The sequence below is a fragment of the Aptenodytes patagonicus genome, chromosome 13 (assembly GCF_965638725.1).
Source record: "Aptenodytes patagonicus chromosome 13, bAptPat1.pri.cur, whole genome shotgun sequence".
Classification (NCBI taxonomy): Eukaryota; Metazoa; Chordata; class Aves; order Sphenisciformes; family Spheniscidae; genus Aptenodytes; species Aptenodytes patagonicus.
In genome coordinates, this window is record NC_134961.1 from 1,608,803 (window position 1) to 1,631,217 (window position 22,415).

A 22,415-nucleotide genomic window follows, 5' to 3' on the forward strand; every position below is an offset into this window, starting at 1 on the left:
TTTGGGGGAGGAGGGGGCAAAAGGGGGGATCTTATAGGAGACAGTGAAGAGGCTTTTGTGCCAGGCAGTAAGTTAGCACGTGAGATTCCTGGGTGCCTGTGCAGCATCCCGAATACACGGCGCCTTCCTCTGGTTTTGCTCAGGTTCCCATCCGAGGGGTCCAAGCTGCCGTACGACTCCATCCAGAAGAGCTGTCTCGGCCCTGCGGCAGGTGGGAAGGCTGGGGACGGCAGCCGAGGCTCTGCTGCCCTGGGTGGACACCTCGGGTTTCTGAAGGAGCCCAACCCGCTCCTCCTGTCACCCAGGTGGCCAAGTCTCGGAGGACCCCGTCCAGCAGCTGCCCCAGCCGGTGACGCTCACCAAAGCAGTCCGTGACCGACTGTCCCTCATCCATCAGATAACCAGTCCCAAAGCTGTAAGTGCACCGTGGAGGAGGCTGCAGCTTCTTCCTTTCTGCCTCCCATGGAGTTTCTCCCCACGTCTTGTCTTTGAGTTCCTTTATTTAGGACGTAGAAGCTGCTTGTTGTCGTTCGCAGCTGATCCGGGCAGGTCAGACCCCTGACCTGGGCATGGTCTGCAGCCCTGCAGTTAACGACTGGGTGGTTCAGCCTGGCATAGCACAGAGCAGAGACGAGATAAATGCCAAGTACCTCGTAATCTCCAGACATCTATCCTTCCTGTCTCAGCTGAGGCAGCAAATAGTTGTGTCTTCAAATTATAGATAGGAAATGAGGACTGGAGACTAAAGAACTTGATCGGGTGCCCTCAGGGAGCAGAGCAGCGTGTGGAGCCCGGATTGCTGGGACTGCGGGCAGCTGCCCTCGCCGCTGAGTTCCCCTTCCCTGCTGGCAGTGACGCAGGAGCTGGTGCTCAGACTGGCTTACCAGACAGCCTGGTGATGGGCTTGTGGAGAGGGACTGGGGGAAGCCGTCGTCCTCATGCTGTGGAGAGGGAGAAAAGGAGGAGCGCGACCACTTTGCTGTTCTGAACTGGGATGCGCCGAGCTGGCTGGCCAGGCGCTTTTAGCCTCCTCTGCTCAGTGGAGAGAGGGCAGCTCTTCCAGAGACTGTTCAGGGCTGGGTCTCTCCTGGGGCTCTGGTTTGTTGTCTGCAGGAGGTGAGACAACACTGGGAGTGTAGGGAGAGTGGCTGGTTCACGTACCTGGCATTAACCCACGTACCGACAGGGATGCTCTCCCTCCGTGTTGCTCCATCCTTGTTTGTATCGCTGTGAAGAGTCGCTTGGGAGAGATGTGGGTGTCTCCCTGTCTCTGCCTTTGCAGTGGGTGGAAGGCGCTGGGAGGAGGGCTGATCTCTGTCTGAGGCTTTGCTCTTTCTCAGATGCCGTGTCGGTGTCCTGTAATTACGAAAAGCATCCCTGAGGTTCACCTGACAACCCCAGGGCCTCCAAGAGCCGTGCCTGCTGCGGACCAGGAGCTAGAGAAGAACCAGAGACCGCACAGTGCAGGGGACGCTGGGCAGTCGCCGTCAGTCAGTGATGGTGGCATCCACGTGTACGCTCACCAGAGGAGCGAACGAACCATCCGAGCCACCCGCAGCAGCTCAGAGGAGGTGGGTGAAGTGCTGAGGAGTCGCAGCAGCCCGAAGGTGGCTTTGGGACACTTATGGCTGATGTTTGTGAGCCCGGCAGAAGCAGCAGAGGGAACACAAGCTCCAGGCTGGAGTTTCAGTTAATCCTATGGAGTCCTTTTGCTGGCGCTAGTTTTTCTGACTAGCAGTTCTCCTTTCCACTAGAATCATGCTTGCCTTGAAAGGGGGACCCTGTGTTCGAATGCACTGACCTTAAGCCAATAATGTATGTTTACTAATTTGCCCAGAGCGTGTACAGGAAGGGCCCTGGGCCAGGCGTGCCGTCCGGCAGGAGAGCCTCTGCCTGCAGGGTAAGAGGACGAGCCCTTCCCGCAGCAGCAGCCACCGGCTCTCTGGGCATCGCCAGGGCGCTGGGAAGGGCTGGCCGTAACCCCCCCCAGCGTGGGTGGGAGAGCTGCTTAACGCCGGGGAAATCCCAGCTCCTCCTTCCTCCCCGATCTGACTTCTGCCAAGTTAAATATTTTAAAGCCATCTCCTCTAACAGGAGAGGACCCAAAGCCGCCTCTGTGCTTTAGGGAGAAAGGAGCGATGGGGACGGAGGGGCCCCGGGGGCGGAGGACCCCAGTCTGGCTCTAAGTGCGACGGTGCTGTCTGTTGTGGGGTTTGGTTTTTTTCCAGAGGCTCTTACCAGATCCCATCCTGAAGCTGAGAATGATTATTGGCTTCGGAGGCCGCAGCACCAAGCGGGTCAGTAGCTCGGACGGTTTGGGGAGTTCACGTGTAATCAGAGATTTGATTTTTTTCGGAGGAATGAAAGGCAGCTGAGTGCCACCCTTCCTGCATTTTTTGATGGGGAAAATGTCCCCAAAGCAGATGGGCACGAGCTTATGCTTGTGCTTGGGTCTTCTGCTGTTACAACGGTGAATTAGCAATTATGGGGGCCTCTTAGATCTCGTGGCTTCTGCATTTTAACGTGTTAAAATTAGAGCTGCTTTGTGGGAGTCTGGAAAGGAAGGGCTGTGGTTTGGATTGTTTCCATGGGGCACTGTGCCTTGCAGGAGCCCAGCTTGCGGTCTGTGTTAGGGTAATGAAAAGGTCGTTTCGGTTCAACCAGTTCAAGGCTCTGCCAACGACGTGATTTTTCCTTGTATCTGCTGTTCATGTAGTAGAGATGATTGGTATGGTAAATCCACTGAATTAAGTAGGATGTCGGCTGGGCTCTTAGTTTTCCTTTGTGAGTTAGAAGAGTACTTGCACGGAAGAGCATCCTCTCACCTGCACACGTGCAGCAGATCTCCTGTCGGAGAAATCTCTGCGGGTCCAGCCTCGGACCTGGGGCACCTCCGGAGGATCTGCAGCCCTCTCATTCCTGCCTCGGTCCTGCAGGCGCTGTGGACTCAGAACAGCGCTGCGGTGGTCTACCCCTGCCACGCTGTTATAGTGACCCTGCAGATCCAGACCGGAGAGCAGAGGTTCTTCATTGGACACACGGATAAGGTGAGCGTAACTCTCTTTACACGGCCGTACAGCAACGCTGTCCTTGTACCCCAGGTGTACCCCCGGTCCCAGCTCTCCTCGAAAGCCTCTAACCTGGTGCTTCCCGCAGGTGTCGGCGCTGGCCTTCAACGGGAACAGCACCTTGCTGGCTTCCGCGCAGGCCGGTCCCCCGAGCGTGGTGCGCCTCTGGGACTTCCCGACGGGCAGCTGCCTCTCGGTGTTTAAAACCCACGTCCGCTCCCTCTTGTCCCTGAGGTGGGTTTCAGCCTGGGCGCAGGGATGTGTTCAGGTGGGCCAAGTGTTGCGGCATGGCGGCTTTTCTGTGCTACTCCTGCGTGATAAACCAGGGGTGAATTACAGTTCTCCTTCAGCTGCCTGTGTTTATCACCGAGACCTGCTGGCAGCTGGCCCGGAACAGCTGATACGCTGCCAGCTCCCTCCTGAGCTTATCCCGCAGGTCTTGCTGTCTCCCCATACCCTGAACTTGCCTCCTTTTATTCCCCGCTGGGATGCACTCGGGGTACAAGGAGCTGCATTTCACCAGGTGGCCTCTTCTTGCAGCTTTTCCTACAGCGGAGCCGTTCTGTGTGGCGTCGGAAAGGACGGGCACGGCAAAACGGTGAGGACTGAAACTTGGGCTTGGAGGTTTCCCCGCCCTGCGAACAAGCGACATGAGGTGGCTCTTCTCCCAGATTACGCAGTTATTTCGCAGACAAACCTCTGCTCTGGGCTTTCCTAGACATGTTCTTCACTGTAGTCAGAGGGAGATCTCTTTCTCGTTAGCTGCTTAGAAAATCCTTCCCTTCTACCTGATGCTTGCGAGTGTTTGCATGCACGATTCTCCGCTGCAAGCAAACAAATCCTTTCGGAAGCAGCCCGAGAGACCTGCTCGGGTTGAGCTTCGGGGCTGTTTCTGTCCCTGGTGTGGTCCCAGCTAGGAGCCCAGCCGGGGTGATGAAGGCAGCTGTGTGATCCTGCCCACACCCTGTGGGGATCGCCGCAGGCTCACGCGCAGCGTTGCTGCCCGCCTCCGCAGCCGTTCTGGCCCACCGGGCTGAGGGCGACACGTGTTTGTGTGATATTTCGAGCTGGAAGGCTTGCAAGCCCGTGGTGGAGGAATGGGACTTGAAATGGGAGGTTCAGCACTGACTAGAGCCCCAAAAAACCTTTTTTAATAGCATTTAGGGCAAGATGCGAGGTTTAATCTTTCAGTTCTGAGCATCGCAGGCATCGCTGCTAGAAGGGATGCTGGGCACTGAAGCTGCCACCCACCGATGTAGCTAGGGGATGACGCAGATCCCACGTGTAGCAGTCAAAAATAAAATTGTTTCATGGGACTGGGGGTTTTGCTTTATCAGTGGAACTGTTTTCATCCGCTGATCCCTTATTGACAACCACCAGCAATTAGCTGTGCCATCGCTAACTGCATACTGCCTGCAGGAAAAAAACAAACAGCGCTTTGGGGTTTTTTTTTTTCCTGGCACACAGCAGCGGTCCGTGATCCGGGTGGGAGCTGGCGAACTGAAACTGGGGAGGGGGGGATCAATAGGGCGAAAGCAGGATGGGAGAACGGGGAGTGCTGGGGGCCTGGCCGGGAGCACCTCTCCCAGCGCGATGCCTCAGCCCAGCCCAGCCTCCAAGGTGATGCTGGGTCTGTTTTTAACACTGTTCTGAAATGCAGAGCATCGAATCACCTGCATTTCTTCACCCATCTCCTCCTTTCCTTTGGGGAAAGGGTTGGACTCTCTTGCCCCTCGTGATGGGCACCGCGAGCATGCAAACCTGCATCGGAGCAAAGTGCTGCGAGAGCCAGCGCAGCCGGACACGTGCTACCTTCAGCTCTCGCGGACCGGCTCAGCCCTGGTACAGCTCTTGCATCTCAGCAGGCAGAGTTCCCACTCCTCTGTGGATTTTCTTTCCAAGTCTGAGCCCTGTTGCCAGGCAGCCCTGGGATTTAGAACCTATAATTATGGATGCCAGACCAGTATATTGCCATGAAGCTTTGCAAAGCTGTTGGACTGTCCTAAACCCTCTGTGCGAGAGAATTTTTTTTCCCCTGCTTCAATTCCGTTATCGATCCTTTGTGCCCAGCCCCGGAGCAGGCTCCCGCACGTGCAGCAGGTCAGCTGCTGTGACGAAAAGCTCTTTTGCTGCCCAGGTTTCCACGTTTGAGCAGCTCTGCCATCGTGTCTTCTTGCTTCAGATGGTGGTGGTGTGGAACGCTGCTCAGGTGACCCGTGGCGGAGAGGTGGCCGTGCTGGCCAAAGCGCACACGGATGTGGACATCCAGGCCCTGAAGATTGCTTTTTTTGATGACACCAGGTAGCGTGCAAAAAAAAAAAAAGAAAAAAATCAAAAGCATTGGTTGGGGCACAGCTGCGGGGGGAATTGTGGTGCTGCAGCCGTCCGGTTGCCATTCCTGTTCTCGGTCCTCACTGTCAGCCGGTGGCCCTTGGGGCGCTGACCTTTCACCAGTGGCTTGGAGAGTCCTGCCCTGGTCCTCACGCAGTCTCTCCCGGGACAGGATGGTGTCGTGCGGCCGGGACAACGTCAGGCTGTGGCGAGTACGGAGCGGAGCGTTGCGCTCGTGTCCCGTCAATCTGGGCGAGTACCATTCTCTGGAGTTCACCGACCTGGCCTTCGAGGAGGGGCACGCGGCCGAGCGGGAGCCGGAGGACCGCACGCTGTAAGGGGCTGCTGGGCTCCACCGTCACCCGTCCTCAGGGCAGCCTGCTGGCAGGGAGCTCGACGGCTCTCGGCTGCCTTTAGCATCCTCCTTCCCCTTCCTCTGCGTGAGCACGGCATTTTGCTTGGGTTTTCCCTGCAAAATACAGGTGTCTCCTGGAGCTGGGAGAGCCTCTCCCCTCCTCAGCACACTTTGCTTCCCAAAAGAGATTTGGCTGCTTGCAGAATAGCTCAAGAAATGGGTCTTTCCTCTTGCCATACTGATGTTTTGCCATATTTAGTGAATCCCTTCGCCCACCTGAGGCTTGTGGTTAGCTTTCTGTTGGCAGCGGGAGGGGTGTGGTACATATCCGCTTGCATATAGACAGATACATGCTTTTTTTGTTGTTGTTTTATTTTATTCATCAAAGCCAGACCTTTGTTGCTACCGCTTACTGCTCCATAAAGGCAGAGCTGTCGGCTCAGCTGGCCCTGCCTTCCCCCGGGCTGTGTCCTGTGGCAGAGAGAGGTTTCCTTCTGAGGTCTATGCCGAGCTTTTAGCTCTTTTGCTAATTAATGTTTCAAAGGGACAAGAAATAAAATAGGAAGCTCCGAGCTGGTTGTAGGTTTGTAGGGTAGCGTAGCGCATGGAAAGGTGCCCTTGGACACCTCGTTGACCTGTTAGGTTACTGCGAACCAGAATTGCTTTCCATCTGGCAAACAGTTTAACGGGTAAACCAAGCTGGGTTTTTACTAGCCCACGCTGGCGCAGCTCCTCCTAACCCTGGGGTGCCAGAGCAGGGGTCTCTCTCCTTTACAGCTTTGTCTGCAGCAAGAGCGGCCACGTCTTGGAGGTGGACTACAAGAACGTCTGCATGAGGAGCGCGCGGCGGCTCCTGCCCGCGCAGCCCCGGGGCTGCCAGCGGCAGGACAAGGCAGGCGGCGGCGCAGGTAGGAGTATCTGCAGGCAGGGAGGAGGGGACCAGCCAGGGAGCACCTCAACCACCATCGGGGTCAGAAACGAATTCAAACAAATCTCTGGTAAAATAAACCAGCTATTTACCTACTGCTAAGGATTATTTTGGGTTGATTAGATCATTGCTAGCTATTTGCCTCTTAAGTACTGCAAATAATCTTCCTTAGTACAGCAAAGTTATCACTTTAAGAAAGAATTTTAGCGTTTTAAATGCTGATTGCACTTTCAGCGAAACACTACTTTTAGAAACATGAAACAAGGTCTTAATTTGCTGATGGGAATCTTAATGTAGAGATGGAAAAAGAGCTAAGCCGACCAACAAAAAAGATGAATTTGGGGATTTTTTTCATTATTCAGCCTGTGCAGAGTGTTTGGGAAATCTTTGTTGCTGTATACTAAGTAGTACAGCTTTCAGCTCTTCCATTAATTTTAACAGCGGGAAGAATTCACTTTCAAGTGCGATTGCTCTGATATCTTAAAACTTAGTGCATGGTTTGCTTTGGCAAATTGAGCTAATTAACCTAGAGCATGCCCCCTTGAGAGGTAGGTAACTCTGGCTCTCACTTCATGGGCGAGAAGACGCCCAAGAGGAGATGAAACGATGTCCTTGGGTGTCCTCCTGGTAGCAGTGCTGGCTCGTGCCAGTGCTTTGACCAAAGGACTTTATACCTGAATCAAAAAATCCCAGTTCCTGTAGATCTGTATTCTCTCTCCCTTCTCGCTACGCTGCAGAGAGGATTTGAGACACGGAAATGAAAGGGGTTTGTATCTCAGGCAGTTAATCTAGGACATCCCTTGCCATAAGATCCTGTTCGAGGCAAAAGTATGGCAGGGTTTAACAAGTGGTAAGAATTTTCTGTGCCTGGCAAGACTTGCATGATGGTAAAGAGGAGTGCTGGAAAGGGAAGGGGACCGAACATGTTTTGAGTCCCGAGAAGGGCTAGCTGAGACTCCTCAGCCCATACTGTCCATCACCGTGGGATTGCTGGCTGCTGCTTCTGAGGCTTCAGCCGCTGGTGTGGGTGGACCGTCGGACTCAGCTCTTGGACGGGGCAACCCTCAGTTTGAGTTTTCTTGTTTCAAGTGTACAAGGTCGTGTTGTTTTTTGGGTTTTCAGGCCCTGGGATCGCTATAAACAGTATTAGCATCTCCTCAACCTTCTGTGCCACGGGTTCAGAAGATGGCTACCTGCGGCTGTGGCCACTGGACTTCTCAGCCGTTGTCTTAGAGGCAGGTGAGTAGAGCTGGGACCGGTGCTTCTGAGCTCCACATCTCCATCAGGCTGCTGCTGTGAAGCCAAAGCTCTGCTGGCGTGTCTCCTAAAGCAATTCTCGTGAACGAGGGCATCTTTTATGCCTGCTGTCTCTAGGGGTGGCTGGCTTGGAAGTCTTTTACTTCAACAATAATTATTCATGTTCATTCTTGTAACTCGTAGGAGAAAGGCAGGATCTCCTGGGTGAGAGCAGGCACTCAGTCTTCATTTCTGTGCCCTTGTACCCATGGCTCTTCTGTCCGTGAAAAATTAGGGGAGAAGTTGAGCAGTTTTTCACTCTTTTTGAAACAGCCACCGTAACAGCAGAGCCCGGGGACTTCTAGAAAGGGCAGAGACTAATTTGTCACTAGACTCAAACCTGCAAGCGTTCAATCCTGAGGTCGTGTGGGATGCTCATTCCTGCGCGCGTTACTTTCCTAAATGCGAATCTGGTTCTGTAGCTGTGCTCCAGCTGCTGCTCCTCCTTTTCCGGGGGGTTCGCTGACTCCTGTGTCTTTCCCCAGAGCACGAGGCTCCGGTGAGTTCTGTCTGCATCAGCCCGGACAGCCGCAAAGTCTTGTGCACGACCGCTGCTGGCAATCTGGGCTACCTGGATATCCAGTCACGGAACTATAACACCCTCATGCGCTCTCACGAGGACTCCGTTTTGGCGTTCTCGGTGGAGGGGATTTGGAAGCAGATGGCAACGGTGTCTCAGGACAATACCATCCGAGTCTGGGACCTCGTCTCCATGCAGCAGGTAGGTGAGACGAGAGTCAGTAGGTGTCTTGCATTTGTTAATAGTCTGCCTAGTCTCTCTTTAGTCTAGTTATCTGTTAACTGTTTGGTTATCAAAGCTCCACAGTTCAAGAGCCCTGAAATGTCCTCCCTGAAGCACGGGGGGGTACCACAGGCAAGAAATCCTTCTGGAGTATGGAGTTCTGAGAGCTTTAGCTTAATGCATAATTTGGCCTTAGCTTCTGAAGGTATTGTTAAACAAAAATATTTTCTTTTCCTCCATCTTTTGAATATTGCTTTTTAACACAAAACCTAATACTCAAGGGCTTTATTTAAATGCCTAAAGGCCCAGGACTTCACTGGGCCTTAGATCCATCCAGGCAGGATGAGATTTCTGTTGTGGGACACACTCACGGTGGAGGTCTGAGGCTGTTGCGGCGTTAGGTACGGCTGCCAGGTACAGCTTTATCCAGCTTTGTGCCTGCGGCGTGTCTCTTCCCCGCAGCTGTATGACTTCACAGCTGCAGAGGAAACGCCGTGTGCTGTGGCCTTTCACCCTACCCAGCAGATCCTGGCCTGTGGCTTTGACAGCGGGATGGTGCGGACCTTCAGCTTGGCTGCCTCCGATCTGCTGGTGGAGCACAAGTAAGCACTTGCAGCGGGGGCTGCACTGGGGCAGGTACGGGTCTAACTGTGGGTGCCCTGGCAAGAGGCACAGCGATAATCGTGGAGGTGGGAAAAGTGCTTTTCTTGAGCTTGACAACCCTCACGTCCCAGCTGAGTGGTTTTCAGGCAGAGATAGTCTGCTGTGCCAAGGCTCTGGGTGGTAAAAGTCCAACCTGCGAAGGCTATGAGGGCTTTCTTTACGACTTCCCAGTGGACAGCTGGCCAACAGTAGGAAAAGGCTTGTCCTAGAGAGCAGCTGAACAGGGAGCCCTTGCGAGCCTCGGCACGGGAAGTGGAGGATGCTCCAAAGGGAGAGGGAGCATGTCCCTTCCCGGGACGGCTGGAGTGCTGCGCCTGCTGCTCGGTTTTCCAAAAAGTTGGGAGTGTCGATTGTCCTGGGCTCCTGCAGGCGTGAGCATGGTGGGGTCCTCTGCCTGCCCCTGATTATTTTGCTCCCCTGGGTTCTTCACGTTCCTACTGTTTTCTGGGGTTTTGCTTGTTTGTTCTCCTCCCCTTTTTCGTGTTTTCTGCCTTCTTTCAGGCAGCACCGCACTGTGATCACTGGACTGACCTTCTCTCCAGATGGCAATTTCATGTTCAGCTCCTGTTTGCAGGGAACTCTGGCTCTTTACAGCTGTACGGCGCAGAAAAACCACGTCCTGAGAGTCCTGGGTAAGACTTTGGGGTTCTGGGTTGCCTTTCTTCTTTTTTGGTAGCACAGACATCCTAGCACCAAAGCCAAACCAGACTGAGCCTACTCAGAGAGGTATTTTCTGATGTACCTTCTGGGCTGTGTCATTTGTGTTTATACCGTATGCGTGAGCAAACCCTAGTGACTGCCAACCCTTCCCTACCCGTCCTGGTTCAAACGCTCTCAGCTTGCTTGGCGTTACGATTTTGTGAATGGGCTGGAATCGCAGAGACCTGCCCTTTCAGGTCTGGGTTCAACAGTGCATTGCCTAGAAGCAACACAAGCGTAGAGTCTTCCTACTTATTGATGCCCAAGCCCTGACTCTTTCCATTTCGTGGATGTGCAGTTTAATTTGTTTAAACTGGATCGCTTCCCTAATCCTGCCTGCAGCACAGCTGCGCAAAGAGCCGTGCTGGTGAATGGAGAAGGTGGAGAGCTGCGGGCAGGGGAAGCAGTGCAGGGGCAAGGCAGTTTGGAAACATTAATGTCACATTTAATGTACGCTTTTGAAACGAGCTGTGGCAGCACAAGCTTGGGCAGGGAAAGGGAGCTCCGTTATGCAATATTGTACGAAGAGGAGGATCCTGCCCCAAGAAGCGTGCAGCTGAAGTAGGTGGAGAAGGAACAGGGGCTCGGAGAGATCAGGGAATTTGTCCAAAATAACCCACGTTTGGTGTCAGTGCTGCAGCTGGTCCTTTACATATTGACTCTGCTCTGAAATTGTGTTCACTGCCTGGCCACGTTCCAGGGACAGAACAGTGGAATTCTGGTAGTGGAATGAATACAGAGAATTGCTCTGATGTCTGTGATTTTTAGGCCTTTGGGTCTATCTGTCCACCAGACTGACATCAGCGTGGTGGGGTTCGGCACTGACTTCATTCTGTGCAGGGTTCAGACACCCAGGCTGCAGCAGAGATCTCACATTCACAGATCCTTGTCACAGCTTCTTGTGACGTTAAAAAATAAACACTAAAATCAATTTTATTCCCTTGACTTTGTTCTGCTCTCCTTGAGAACACCGCACGTTCAGTCAGGCAACAAGCCATGCATCTAGACCCTGCCCTTGAGGTGGTTCACTGCACGCTTTGGGTGCTGCAGATAAAATTTGTAGCGTCTTCTACACCAGACGTTGCTGCTTCCTCAGGCCAGAGCGTTAACCCAAGGCTGATTTGGAGGCAGGAGAAGCTGCAGCTACCCGTCAGCAGCACCATCACAGAGTGAGCTGGCTGCAGCGTGGGCTTTGCTCCTCTCTTCACTCTCTCTCTTGCTGTGGCCCTCAGGCAATGTGGTGGCCCGGGACGCTGGGAGCGGTTCGGATGCTTTGGTGGTCAGTGGGGACAGCCGTCTCTTGGCCTTCGTGGGTCCCTCCAAGTATGTTGTGACCGTGATGGAGGCCTGCTCTCTAGATGAGGTACCCAGCAGGCTCCCCTTGTTCCTGGGGGAGGGTGGGGAGGGGAGCACATGCCACAGGGGGAAGTTCCCATAGGCTGCATCAGATGAGATAGATCAAGGGCCTTGGGCACCAGCAATGTTGGAGAGGGCCCTGCCCAGCCCAGCAGACACTTGTCTCAGGGTGCTTACAATGAGGTTTGTTTTCCATTCTGTGAGATAGAAACAACAAAGTCAAGGCTTAGAATCACAGAATCACTGAGGTTGGAAGAGACCTCTAAGATCATCGAGTCCAACCGTCAACCCAACACCCCCATGCCCACTAAACCATGTCCCTAAGCACCTCATCTACACGTCTTTTAAATACCTCCAGGGATGGGGACTCAACCACTTCCCTGGGCAGCCTGTTCCAATGTTTAACCGCTCTCTCAGTAAAGACATTTTTCCTCACGTCCAATCTAAACCTCCCCTGGCGTAACTTGAGGCTGTTTCCTCTCGTCCTATTGCTTGTTCCTTGGGAGAAGAGACCGACCCCCACCTCGCTACAACCTCCTTTCAGGGAGTTGTAGAGAGCGATGAGGTCTCCCCTCAGCCTCCTTTTCTCCAGGCTAAACAACCCCAGTTCCCTCAGCCGCTCCTCATAAGACTTGTTCTCCTAGAACAAGTTTCTTCTTCTCTGGCTTCATTCCCCTCTAGAAAGATAATTTGGAGAAGTCTTGTGTAGACTGTCAGCTCCGACTCCTCTTTGTGAGCTGCTCTCCTGGGCAGTAGGGACATTGCCTGGACCCTGCAGCCCCTCATTAGGTGGGAAGGGAAGGGTCTGGGGGGCTCCACAGCCTCGTGTTAGGAGAGCCATGGGAGGCTCCTGAGGCTTCTGCAGTATTTGCTCCAGGACGTTTGTTCATCAGCTCCTTGTTTCACAGCTGCTGAGGGTGGACATCAGCATCCTCGATTTGAACAGCACGGCCTTGGACTCTGCAGCCAGAGTCTGCTTTGCTCCGGTGCCTCGAGGCGAGCTCCTGGTGTCCACTTCTTCCAATAAAATCCTCGTGCTTGATGCAAAAACGGGACGACTGGTGCGCGAGGTAGGACACTATGAAATTCATGCACTGAGGTCTCGTGTCATGTGGGGCTTGGGCACTTCATGTCACTGTAGGAGGCTAAATGAGAGAAGAGCTCATCCTGGAGTTCACAGGCTTCAAAGAAACACGAGTGGCAAGCGTGTAGCTACCCTGGTGTGGTTGTGCTCAGGGTGAGCCTGAGCTTGTCCTTGTTTTCCGTGCTGTCGTGCTCCTGTCCTCTTGCTGAAGCAGAAGGACAGGAACTAGCTCAGTTAATGCTGCTGGTGCTGTTTCTTGTCCTCAGGTGTCTCCCGTTCACAAGCTGTCCTGTTCTTCCTTGGCGCTGAGCAAGGATGGCAGGTACCTGCTCACCGCTGGCGGCAAAGTTATCAAAGTGTGGGACTATCAGATGCGCTTCGATATCAACTTCCAGGTACTGCCCACAAAGGGAGGGAAGGGGGTTGGTGTTGCCCTGATCAAGCATTTCGGAATCCCTGGAGAACAGAGCAACAAATGCCCTCTGTGTGACTTGGCCCGGTGTCCCCGGTCCCAGTTCGCCCAGCAGCTGAGAAACGCAGCCCTATTCCCACGTTGTAATAATGCCCTGCACTGAGCATGGGCTGGGGCTGCCAAAGCACCGCGCCTAGTGAGACCCTCTGCGGAGGACAGAGGTGGGTGTTACCTCTGTGCTAGGGACAGAGCCGCCCAGAGAAGAAAATGGCTCGCCCAGGGTTTTGGAGGTATTGAGAGCTAGAATAAGACCTTGGGGGTTTTCAGCTTCTGCTCATTTCTCCAGATCAGTCTGTTGAGGCTCAACCCCAGGTTGATCAGCCCTAGGTCTGAGCACTGTAGGGTGTGGTGCTAGCCTCTGAGGGGATCTTCTGCTGAGGAGTGTAGACACTGGCTACGGAGGGCAGGGAGTGCAGTAACCACCATCCTGATAGGGCAGGCGTGGTGATGGAGTCGTTCAAGGCGTGCTCACTCCTAGGTGTACATCGGCCACTCGGAGCCAGTGCGCCAGGTGGCCTTCACCCCAGACCAACGGCACGTCATCAGTGTTGGAGATGCCATCTTCCTCTGGGACTTCCTGGCTCTGCCTGCGGAGAGTTCACCCCCCGCCGGGTAAGTGCACGGTGCTGGGCAGTGCCTTCCCCTCCTTCCCGTCACCTCCCCTGCCCCATCCCCTCTCGGTGTAACGCTGGTCTCCTTGCCTTTCCAGGGCTCGTTCCTCCGAGTCCGCTCTGCAGCCGGGAGCAGGTGAGTTTGCCTCCTCCCCTGAGTTGTGCTGGCCGGCAGGTTGGCAGCTCTTCCACAGCTGCTCTTCATGGCAGAGGGTAGGGGTTGGGGGTTTTTGCTTCCTTCCCTCAGTGGGTCAGATAGCAGGGGGCTAACCAGCTAATTAACCCCAAGGGACAGCCTTCAATTAACTAGCACCTCTCAGTGGGAGTCTGCCAAGGAGGGGATGTTCTGAGCAGAGCAGCTCTGGGTTTCTCGGTAGATCTTTCAGCTTTTGCCTTCTGTCTTTCCCTGCCTCCATCTCTTCTGTCTTCTTTTTCCCTGCCCTCACTGTCCCTCTCTCTGTCGTCCCCTTTCTTGAAGGACAGAGGAGAAGTGGCTCCTCCTGTGTAGGAGGAAGATGGAGAAATGACCTTGGAGGCATCGCCATTCATCAAGTCAGGAGGATGAGAGGATCTAAGGGATGAGGGAAGTTACACAAACCCTTTTCTCTTCACAGAAGGGAGCTCTGAGAAGCTAAAGGATGCTTCTGAGACACCTCGGCAGACAGTTCCTCTTCCGTTGTTGTCCTCACCACCATGTTTGGATGTCAGCTCTGTCCACCAAGCGGGATGTCAAAGTAAGAGGAACTGCTTGCAGGGAAGGGGAAAATTGATCTTGTTTTAGGAAAAACTCCTTGCCTAGTTCAGCAGCTTCCTTGGAGCTATCCCTGCCCGTGATCCCCTTCCTGCAGACTGACAGACCAGTCTGCACTTTCCTTCCCCTGACTTGGACAAAGCCAGCCAGAGGTGTTGGGGTTCAGCACCGCTTTATCCTCTGCTCTCCTCCATAGACTAAGCTGCTGGCACAGCTTCTCTGAGGGCTGTGGTAAATACCTTGCTGGACATACCCAGGAGGAAACGTCTGCTTTGCCCTCCACCCTAACAGATGGGCTGTTACACAGAGCAGGAGAATGACACTGCCAGAATCGAAGGGTCGGTCACACACGAAGCAGTCCTGAAGGACACAGATGGCTCTGTCTTCCCACTAATTTTTCTCTTCAGGTATTTTCTCCGAGTCGGACCAAGAGGAGGAAGCAGGTCTGCCAGGCAGCAGCAGGATGGTGGCGAATGGAGACAAAGATGCCTCGGTCCTCGTGGTGGAGTCGGTCAGAAACGAGGAGCTTGTTGTTGTGAGGCCCAAAGTCAGGCAGGAGAGCTCGAGGTCTCTTGGAGAATCAGCAAACGGTAAATCAGGGGTATTCCCATCTTGTACAGAGCTCGGCTCCTTAGGGGCACGATGCGTGCAGGCCTGCATGGCAGCTTGGTCTATCCCTGACAAATAAAGAAAGATCATTATTAACACGGTACAGACAGACCTGGACACGTGCTCTGAGTTGCGAGACGAAGGGTAGCAATGTGTTCCTCGGGGCTCTTCCCTTGGGTGTGATTTACCAAGGGAAGTCAGTATTGACGGAAGCTCGTGTTGGTCCCCAAGACTGCTTGTTTTTCTGGCTCTTTCCCTGCTGCTGCTTCTAGGCACATCAGAAGCCCCTCTTCAGCTTGGAGCCAATATCATCTCTAAGTGGCACTTTCTATTAAACCCGGCTGAAATTAAAGCTCCCAATGTCTCTATTAATAGATGCACAGCCTCAAAGCTGCAGCAGTTTGTGGCGAGCTGCCAGAAGCAGGCAGCTGCCAGCGCTCAGCCCCAGGCAGGACTTGTTGGAAAGCTTCAACATAAAACTATGCCTCCGCCGCTCTCGTTAAAGACCTCTTTCTAGCTGTGTGGCTTATGCTTTCGCAGCGATGCCCAGGGCATGCAGCGTGGATGCCCTTAGGCTGTTTGCAGCGTGGTGTAGCTGAGCCGGGATGAAGGGGGGAGATGGATGTTCCTCCTTTTGCTCCTGGAAAGCTGGTGGTTTTCCTATGGCCGGTCGTGTAGGAGCACGTGTGATGCTGCAGTCTGATTTTTGCCTCGTGTGTGTGTGTGTATGCACGCACATACACAGCATCTGAACGGACAGCAAGCCACAGCCTAGCGGCTGCTCCCGAACCGTTCCCGGGAGCAGCATCCCATAGGTACTGTTTTCTTCTTTGTGTGGCAGAACCCAGAAAGGAGACCAAAAGTCCCAAGTTCCAGTGCTCCGTCCGCCCAGATTCCTACCGGCATTTCACTCCTCGCTTTAAGGCATCGGTGCTCCCCCAGGTGAGAGTTGTGCCAGGGCTGGTTACCTGGGCAGGTGGCGAACAAGCATTTTGGGGCTGGGGTAGGTGGATTTTCCAAATTGTTTCCATTTTGTTCTCTGTTTGAAAGCAATTTGTGAAATATACCCCTGGGCCTGATGTTCAATTAGAAACTCCTAACGTTAGTTCCCCTTTCTCCTCTACATGCAGCTCTTTCCAGACTAGTAAAAAGTGAGTTGTGATCAACTCTTTTTCTGTTCAGCTAATCTGCATACATTTTTATTCTAAAGAAATGGAAATGGCATGTGCTATTGTAAGTGAAAGACGAGTGAGCAATGGAGTGATTCATCATGCACCCATATTTGCGAGCAGATGCGTTGGCAGAGCAGGCTGGGGAAGGCAATCCATCGAGCGTAGTGAAGATAGTCAAGGCACAGCTCTCGCTCTGTTAACAAACAGAGCAATAATAAAACAGAAACTTAACTCAACCTTTTCCCAAGCTCTGGTGTTTGCGGTGCTGGGAGAAAAGCTACATTCAGCTCGCACCCTCAATTCTCTCCTCTGTCCCTCCACCTGGTAGCAGTTTGTCCCCCCACTGTCTTCCTATTGAAACATCTACATCCCCAAGTCAGCAAAACCCATTGAACTCCTTCCCAGCAGGATTAGCAGCTGCTCATCGGCTGGGCAGTGGCTGCCAGCCTGTTTTGTGCCCCATCTGAAAGCATCTGTGCCTGGTTTTGCTGGTGCAGTTTCTCTTTTGTATGTATAAGTGTGCACTTCGGTATTCATCTGTGGATGTGTTGAACTTGAATTGCGTGAGTATTGGCACGAATTTGCGTGTTGTGTGTGTGAGGACGTGTGTGTGCTTGCACGCACGCTTTTTCTTACATGGGCATTGAATGTACCTGACCGGGCCATCCTTCTAGAGCTTATTTTAAGCCGGTGTCTATTTTTCTTGTAGAGTTTCTTATCTCCTCCAGCTGGCAGTGAGGTCTTGAAGCTGAAAGCAGTGATCGGCTACAACGGGAACGGCAGAGGGAATATGGTGTGGAACCCGGACACAGGTACGCCAGGAAGGCTCCGGAGGGGCAGGAGGTGTGCGTACTGAGCCAAGTTACGATTTTCTAGCTGTTGGGTTGGGATCTCTGCTTTAACACAGGGGTTCTTTGCGTTGGTAAAATCCAGTAATCCTTCTTTCCTGTTGGCAAACGTTAGTTGATAGGGGCAGACTCAGACTTCAGTTGCTGAGTGGATAGAGCAGAAGGGAAGGCTCTCACAAAGGCCATCTTGCCTCCTTTCTCCAGGCTGGAGTGATGCCCAACAGCTTTGCTTTGCTCAGGTTAGGGGAAGTGAGATTTTACTCCACTCTCCACCTGATGGGAAGGATGCTGACAGGCTGCGTAGAAGAGTCAGCTTTTACGTATTACTGAAAAAAAGAATTTTCCGGAATTGTGATGCAGGTTGTAGTGGGTGCTGTATGAGAAGCCTTTACATGAAAACATCCCATCTCCTCCTCTCTGCTAGGCTTCTTCGCCTACACCTGTGGCTGCGTCATCGTAGTTGAAGACCTGCACTCGGGATCACAGAATCACTGGCTTGGCCACGTGGAGGAGATCTCTACGCTCGCCGTCAGCCACGATGCCCAGGTAGGAGAGGCTTCTGCCGCCCCGGGCTGGGTTTTGTCTGTGTCGCTTTGGGCTAAAGGAATGTCACAGTCTAAAATCCCATTTATCCGTTCCCTTCTTCTGCCTGCTGCCTGGAGACCTGGGGTTATGGAAATAAAATAAATGGTTTTGGAGCCTAGCTATCCGTTGTGCTGGCTCAGTGTGACAGTAATGGCTGCTCCCTTCCTCTGGGTGATGTTACCATTCCTTCCTACCGTCAGCTGATGGTTGTTCTCGCAGAATTTTTCATTTGCCAACCACGTCACTTTAATTTCAGACTAACAGTTGCTAAGACTAACTAACTAACAAAGTGTTCTCTAATTACTTACCAAGGTCTCAGTGACAACATATTGGTCTGTTAGGTTCTTGCCTCTGCCTCAGGAAAGAGGAATGGAGACTCCCATTGTCAGATCTGCCTCTGGAATGTCCAGGATGGGGTTTGCACAGCAAGTCTCTTCCACCACGAGACGCAAGTACAAGCCATGGCATTCTCTCGGGATGATAGATTCCTTCTTACCCTAGGTGAGTACGCCTGTGACACCGGGTGTGGGTGCAGGAGTACACCCTAGAGTAGACAGCTCATGGGAGGAAGATGCTGTAAGCGTGCAGTACCTGCAAGATACGTACCAGGCTCATGGGTATGAAGCTGTTGCTTGGTAGCCTCAGGACAATGGATAATGCAGCACGTAAAACTGCAAGTGATCTCCGGTCCTCCTGGGAGTGACCCCCTGCAGAGGTACTCTTTGCAGCTGAGCGTGCTTCCAGGGCGCTGTCGGCAGCGTTTCGAGGGGAAGCAGGCGCCCTGTGCGTCTCAGCCACAGGCACGAACGCTGGGCTCCCACAGCTCCCCGCAGTTCTTTCTCATTGCCCCAGCTAGCTCGTTTTTCCTGAAATTACAGCTTTCTTCTCCTGGCTCACTGTGCTTGTTAAGCCCATGTAAATAGTTTGCAGTTACTATATATAGTGTCCAAAGGGAAAAGCCTTCTTCTGGACTTCTTATTGCTGCTTAGGTGGAATTGCATAGAAGTAGCCAGGCTTCAAACTGTGAGCCTCCTGCCAGGCAGCGATGCCAGCACAAGATGGATGCTCAAGCTGTCTGTTTTGTTTAGGCAAGGGACAGTTAAAGGACAAATATGCAATTAGCAAGTTCTTGTTTTGCATGAGAGAGGACCTGTGGAGCAGGCAATACACTCTCTCTAGGCTGGTGAGTCTGCCCTTGGAAAAAAGCAAGCTTTGCTGGAGAGGAAGAGAGCTTTGTGCTCTCCACAGAGCAGCGTGGGAGAGGAGCTCTCCTCCTCCAGCTCTGGTCTGGAGAGAAGAGAAAAGCTGAAAGTCTCCACTGAGGTTATGGAGCCTGAGAAAGGCAGCAGGAGAACACTGTCCTCCGGAGCTGTCTGGGAGCTGGGGATGTTTGCCATCACCAAGGCCAGTGCCTTCTGCTGCCACCCAGGTACGGTGGCTTCCATTAAGATCAGCTCCCATCTCAGCTTTGACCTCAGCAACGGTGGCATCCCTTTCTTATTTCAAGACTGTTGTTAGCCCCGAGTGCACAGTATCACTGGAGGGCTGGTGTGGGGGCATATGTTGAGGTGTGCAGTAGCTCCTAAGGATGTAGAAACAGCACAAAACCTGCTCTGCCTGCTGAAATCCCTACCACGCCAGCCGTCGGCCGGTTCAAATGCTGGCTGCAGACCCCGCGGCAGGGCCGGATTTGCTACAGCCTCCAGCATGAAGCGTTGGGCCAGTTATATCTGTCCTCAACTCGGATGAGGACCCATCACGTTGTGCAGCTTTTGCTGAGCACACAAGGAGCCATGTCCATGCCTGGGACGGCGTCCGCAGCAGTTGTCTCCGAACAACTGGATAAGGGAGCGACACAGTTGATGCGTGTGTGCTGCGTGTATGCTTGTGAGCGTCCTGAAGAAACACTGAGGCTGCAGACTTTCCTCCTACTGTCTTTCATGTTCTACCTAGGGGACTACAGCGATCAAACCATTGCTCTGTGGAATACCTACACTTACGAACTCATGTCGTCGACTTGTATCTCGGAGCCAGTCCATGACGTGGCTTTTAGTCCTCTTTCTCACAGAGAACTGGCCTGCGTGGGGAAGGGAGCCGTGATGTTTTGGCTGTTGGAGCAGCAGGGAGCTGACGTCAACCTCAAGGTAAACCTCAGTTTTACCTTCTTTTAAAATTTCTGTTCAGCATCTCCGACTTCTTTTCCAAGCCCCTGGTGAGTGCGACGGAGGCTCTGCCCCCACAGGTCTCTGAGAACTGATGATTTCTCTTAGAAATCATCATTAGCTGGCCGTGAGTGGCTTTCAGTTGTATTTGAGGCATTAACTGCGTGAGTTGAGGGTAGACGGAGCAGGGAGGGGTTCTGATGTAGGTAAGCACCATTTTCTCTTTGACGTTTCTGTTTTACATGCTCCGGCAGGTTCATCGGGCCCCTGCCCCGGACGTGTTAGGGCCAGTGGAGCTGACCTCTCTCTGTTACGGTGCCGACACTCTTCTTTATAGTGGGACTAACTCAGGCCAGATCTGCGTGTGGGACACCGAGACTAATTGCTGCTTCATGACGTGGGAGGCCGACGAGGGTGAGATCGGTGGGTGCAAATGCCCCGGGCGTCTGTCAGGGCTGTAACAGGGAACTCGTTAGGAAAGAACAGCAATGAGCTTGCAGACCTCCTTTCACTCAGCTGTGCTCAGTAAACCAGTTTGCTGTCGGATGTAAGATGCATGGGGTGGCAATGGATCTGTGACCTGGGTTTCCTCGGGGTCCTGGGTTTCCTCGGGGGTTCACCTCTAGTCTGTAAAAACGCTGGCTATTGGGCTGTAGAAGACCCCCGCTGCCCTGCCCGAATGAATCAGTGGCCTGGCTGTCAGGAGCACACCTTGGGCGATGGCCGAGAGCGGTGGATATTCACGTGTGCCCTCCGTTCCCCTGTGGCCTCCCAGGTGTGCTGGTGTGTCGGTGCAACAGGCTGGTGAGTGGCAGCAACACGAAACGCATCCGCCTGTGGGCAGTGGCCGCCGTGCAGGAGCTGAGGCTGAAAGGTCCCGATGCCAGGTAGGATGTCGTGGCCCCAGCGTCTCCGCCGTGCTTGCGCCCGTCTCGAGAACACTCTGGGCTCTTGAGATGCTCTTCCCCTCATCTGGCAGCTCCCAGGACCTGTCTGAGAGGTGGCTTTTCACGGACAGACATTGGCTCTGGCTGTAACCACGCTGCTCCTGTTGTTCTTCATCCTTAGCTTTTCCTCTCCATCCCGTGACTGCTGATTCTTTTCTGTCTGCGTCTTTTTACTGAATTTTTGCCACAGGTAGCTGAACCCTCTTAATACTGGAAATGGGTGGAGTTTATCATGCCTGAAGTTTGTGTCAGTGATTTGTAGGAACTCCTTTAAGAGAATTAGTGAAAACGCATTGCCTTCTCTCGCACTATTGCATCCCCTATTTTCTTTCTTTCTTTCCTATAAAAGATGGTTGCGGTGCAAATGCAACGGTAGTCACTGTTCAATGTACAGGAGCTCCTCACTGAACCATTTAGCTGCAAACACGTGACTGGGCTCACTAGAAAATTGCATTTCAAGGAGGCAGAGTGGCTGTTCCAACAGTTGAGCCAGTCCTTCTCGCATCCTCCTTTCCTCCAGGTCTAGCTCAGTCCTGCTAGAACATGAGATCACCCTCGATGGGACAATAGTCAGTGCGGCCTTTGATGACTCTCTAGAAATGGGAATTGTGGGCACCACGGCAGGAACCCTGTGGTACATCAACTGGACAGAGAGCACAAGCATCCGACTAATCAGTGGCCACAAGAACAAGGTTAGAAGGGCTGGGCTGGGGTGGTTTGTCCCGCAGAGCAGCGAGTGCTGTGTGTGCTGTCCGTGTCCCGGGAAGCGTGTGCGGGCTGCAGAAGCGTTCCCTGGTCTGGCCATGGGAGAGGTCAGGGAGCTGCAGGGCTCGCTGGTGCTGACGGGACAACACGGAGGAGTCGAGAGAGAAATGGGCGCACTGAGGAGTCCAACATCAAGAAGTCTGAGCTCATCCACTCTAGCCTTAGGTGTTTAACGGCCTCAGCCTGGGAGCAGCTGTGGGCCTTTCTGCTGGAGCGGAAGAATGCAGTTTGCAGGCTTGGTTCCTGAGTGCTGTGACTTCTGCCTGCCTTCTGTTTGCTAGCTGGACAACCACATCAGATAACGTGTTCTTTGCCTAAAACGTTAAAAAAAAAAAAAACAAACCAGATGAAGAATGACTGTTTTGAATTTTGTTGTTGCTTTGGGGTATCTTTATGCTACAGAAAAAAAGATTTCAAATGGTAGAAGAGAAGGCATTTTACTTACACCTACGTTGTGTAGTGCCTGGTCCTAGCTTTGGGGTTACCTTTACTGGTTTCCATTACAAGCCTAGCTGTCAGCCCAAGATTTAAGGACAAAACCAAAGCACCCCACCTTCCTTTATGTCTGGGGCTTCTTGTCTGGTGTCTCCCATGAGAGGGGTCCTGGGGGACGAGAGGGCAGAGGAGCTGATGTCCTCTAGGCTGCGGCATTTGTAGGGCCCCTGTTCCCCATCTCCATTCTCGCTGCAGGTGACCGAAGTGTGCTTCAGTCCTGACGAGACTCACTGCGTAACGTGCGGGGAAGATGGCAGCGTGAGGATTTGGTCTCTGGGCAGCATGGAGCTAGTGGTACAGTTCCAGGTGCTCAACCAGGTAATTGTTTGCCGTACGTCAGTCTCTTCCTCTTGGTAGAGGGCACAGTCCCACTGCTTGGGATTGCAAGGACTGCTTTGTCCTCACGGAGCAGACTAAAGTTGGAGAAATACTTGCAGGCGGAGCTTTTAGTGCGCTTGCCCGTCTTCACTGTGTCA

The 22,415-nt window shown here is 53.2% G+C and overlaps 1 protein-coding gene across 1 annotated transcript in view; it reads left to right on the top strand.

Moving 5' to 3' along the window:
- LOC143166738 (mitochondrial Rho GTPase 2) overlaps positions 1-22,415 on the top strand; it is a 45,528-nt gene that overhangs the window by 4,027 nt on the left and 19,086 nt on the right. Inside the window, exons 7-36 of the mRNA XM_076351432.1 lie at positions 144-211; positions 306-415; positions 1,341-1,571; positions 2,229-2,297; positions 2,937-3,047; positions 3,157-3,302; positions 3,609-3,666; positions 5,251-5,369; positions 5,572-5,733; positions 6,532-6,662; positions 7,805-7,921; positions 8,464-8,699; positions 9,183-9,322; positions 9,885-10,015; positions 11,315-11,445; positions 12,347-12,508; positions 12,789-12,917; positions 13,473-13,606; positions 13,704-13,741; positions 14,220-14,339; positions 14,764-14,946; positions 15,807-15,907; positions 16,847-16,949; positions 17,410-17,531; positions 17,912-18,071; positions 19,524-19,714; positions 19,987-20,155; positions 20,508-20,619; positions 21,200-21,371; positions 22,135-22,257. Coding sequence (XP_076207547.1) covers positions 144-211; positions 306-415; positions 1,341-1,571; positions 2,229-2,297; positions 2,937-3,047; positions 3,157-3,302; positions 3,609-3,666; positions 5,251-5,369; positions 5,572-5,733; positions 6,532-6,662; positions 7,805-7,921; positions 8,464-8,699; positions 9,183-9,322; positions 9,885-10,015; positions 11,315-11,445; positions 12,347-12,508; positions 12,789-12,917; positions 13,473-13,606; positions 13,704-13,741; positions 14,220-14,339; positions 14,764-14,946; positions 15,807-15,907; positions 16,847-16,949; positions 17,410-17,531; positions 17,912-18,071; positions 19,524-19,714; positions 19,987-20,155; positions 20,508-20,619; positions 21,200-21,371; positions 22,135-22,257 — 3,979 coding nt within the window. The remainder of the gene's footprint in view (positions 1-143; positions 212-305; positions 416-1,340; positions 1,572-2,228; positions 2,298-2,936; positions 3,048-3,156; positions 3,303-3,608; positions 3,667-5,250; positions 5,370-5,571; positions 5,734-6,531; positions 6,663-7,804; positions 7,922-8,463; positions 8,700-9,182; positions 9,323-9,884; positions 10,016-11,314; positions 11,446-12,346; positions 12,509-12,788; positions 12,918-13,472; positions 13,607-13,703; positions 13,742-14,219; positions 14,340-14,763; positions 14,947-15,806; positions 15,908-16,846; positions 16,950-17,409; positions 17,532-17,911; positions 18,072-19,523; positions 19,715-19,986; positions 20,156-20,507; positions 20,620-21,199; positions 21,372-22,134; positions 22,258-22,415) is intronic.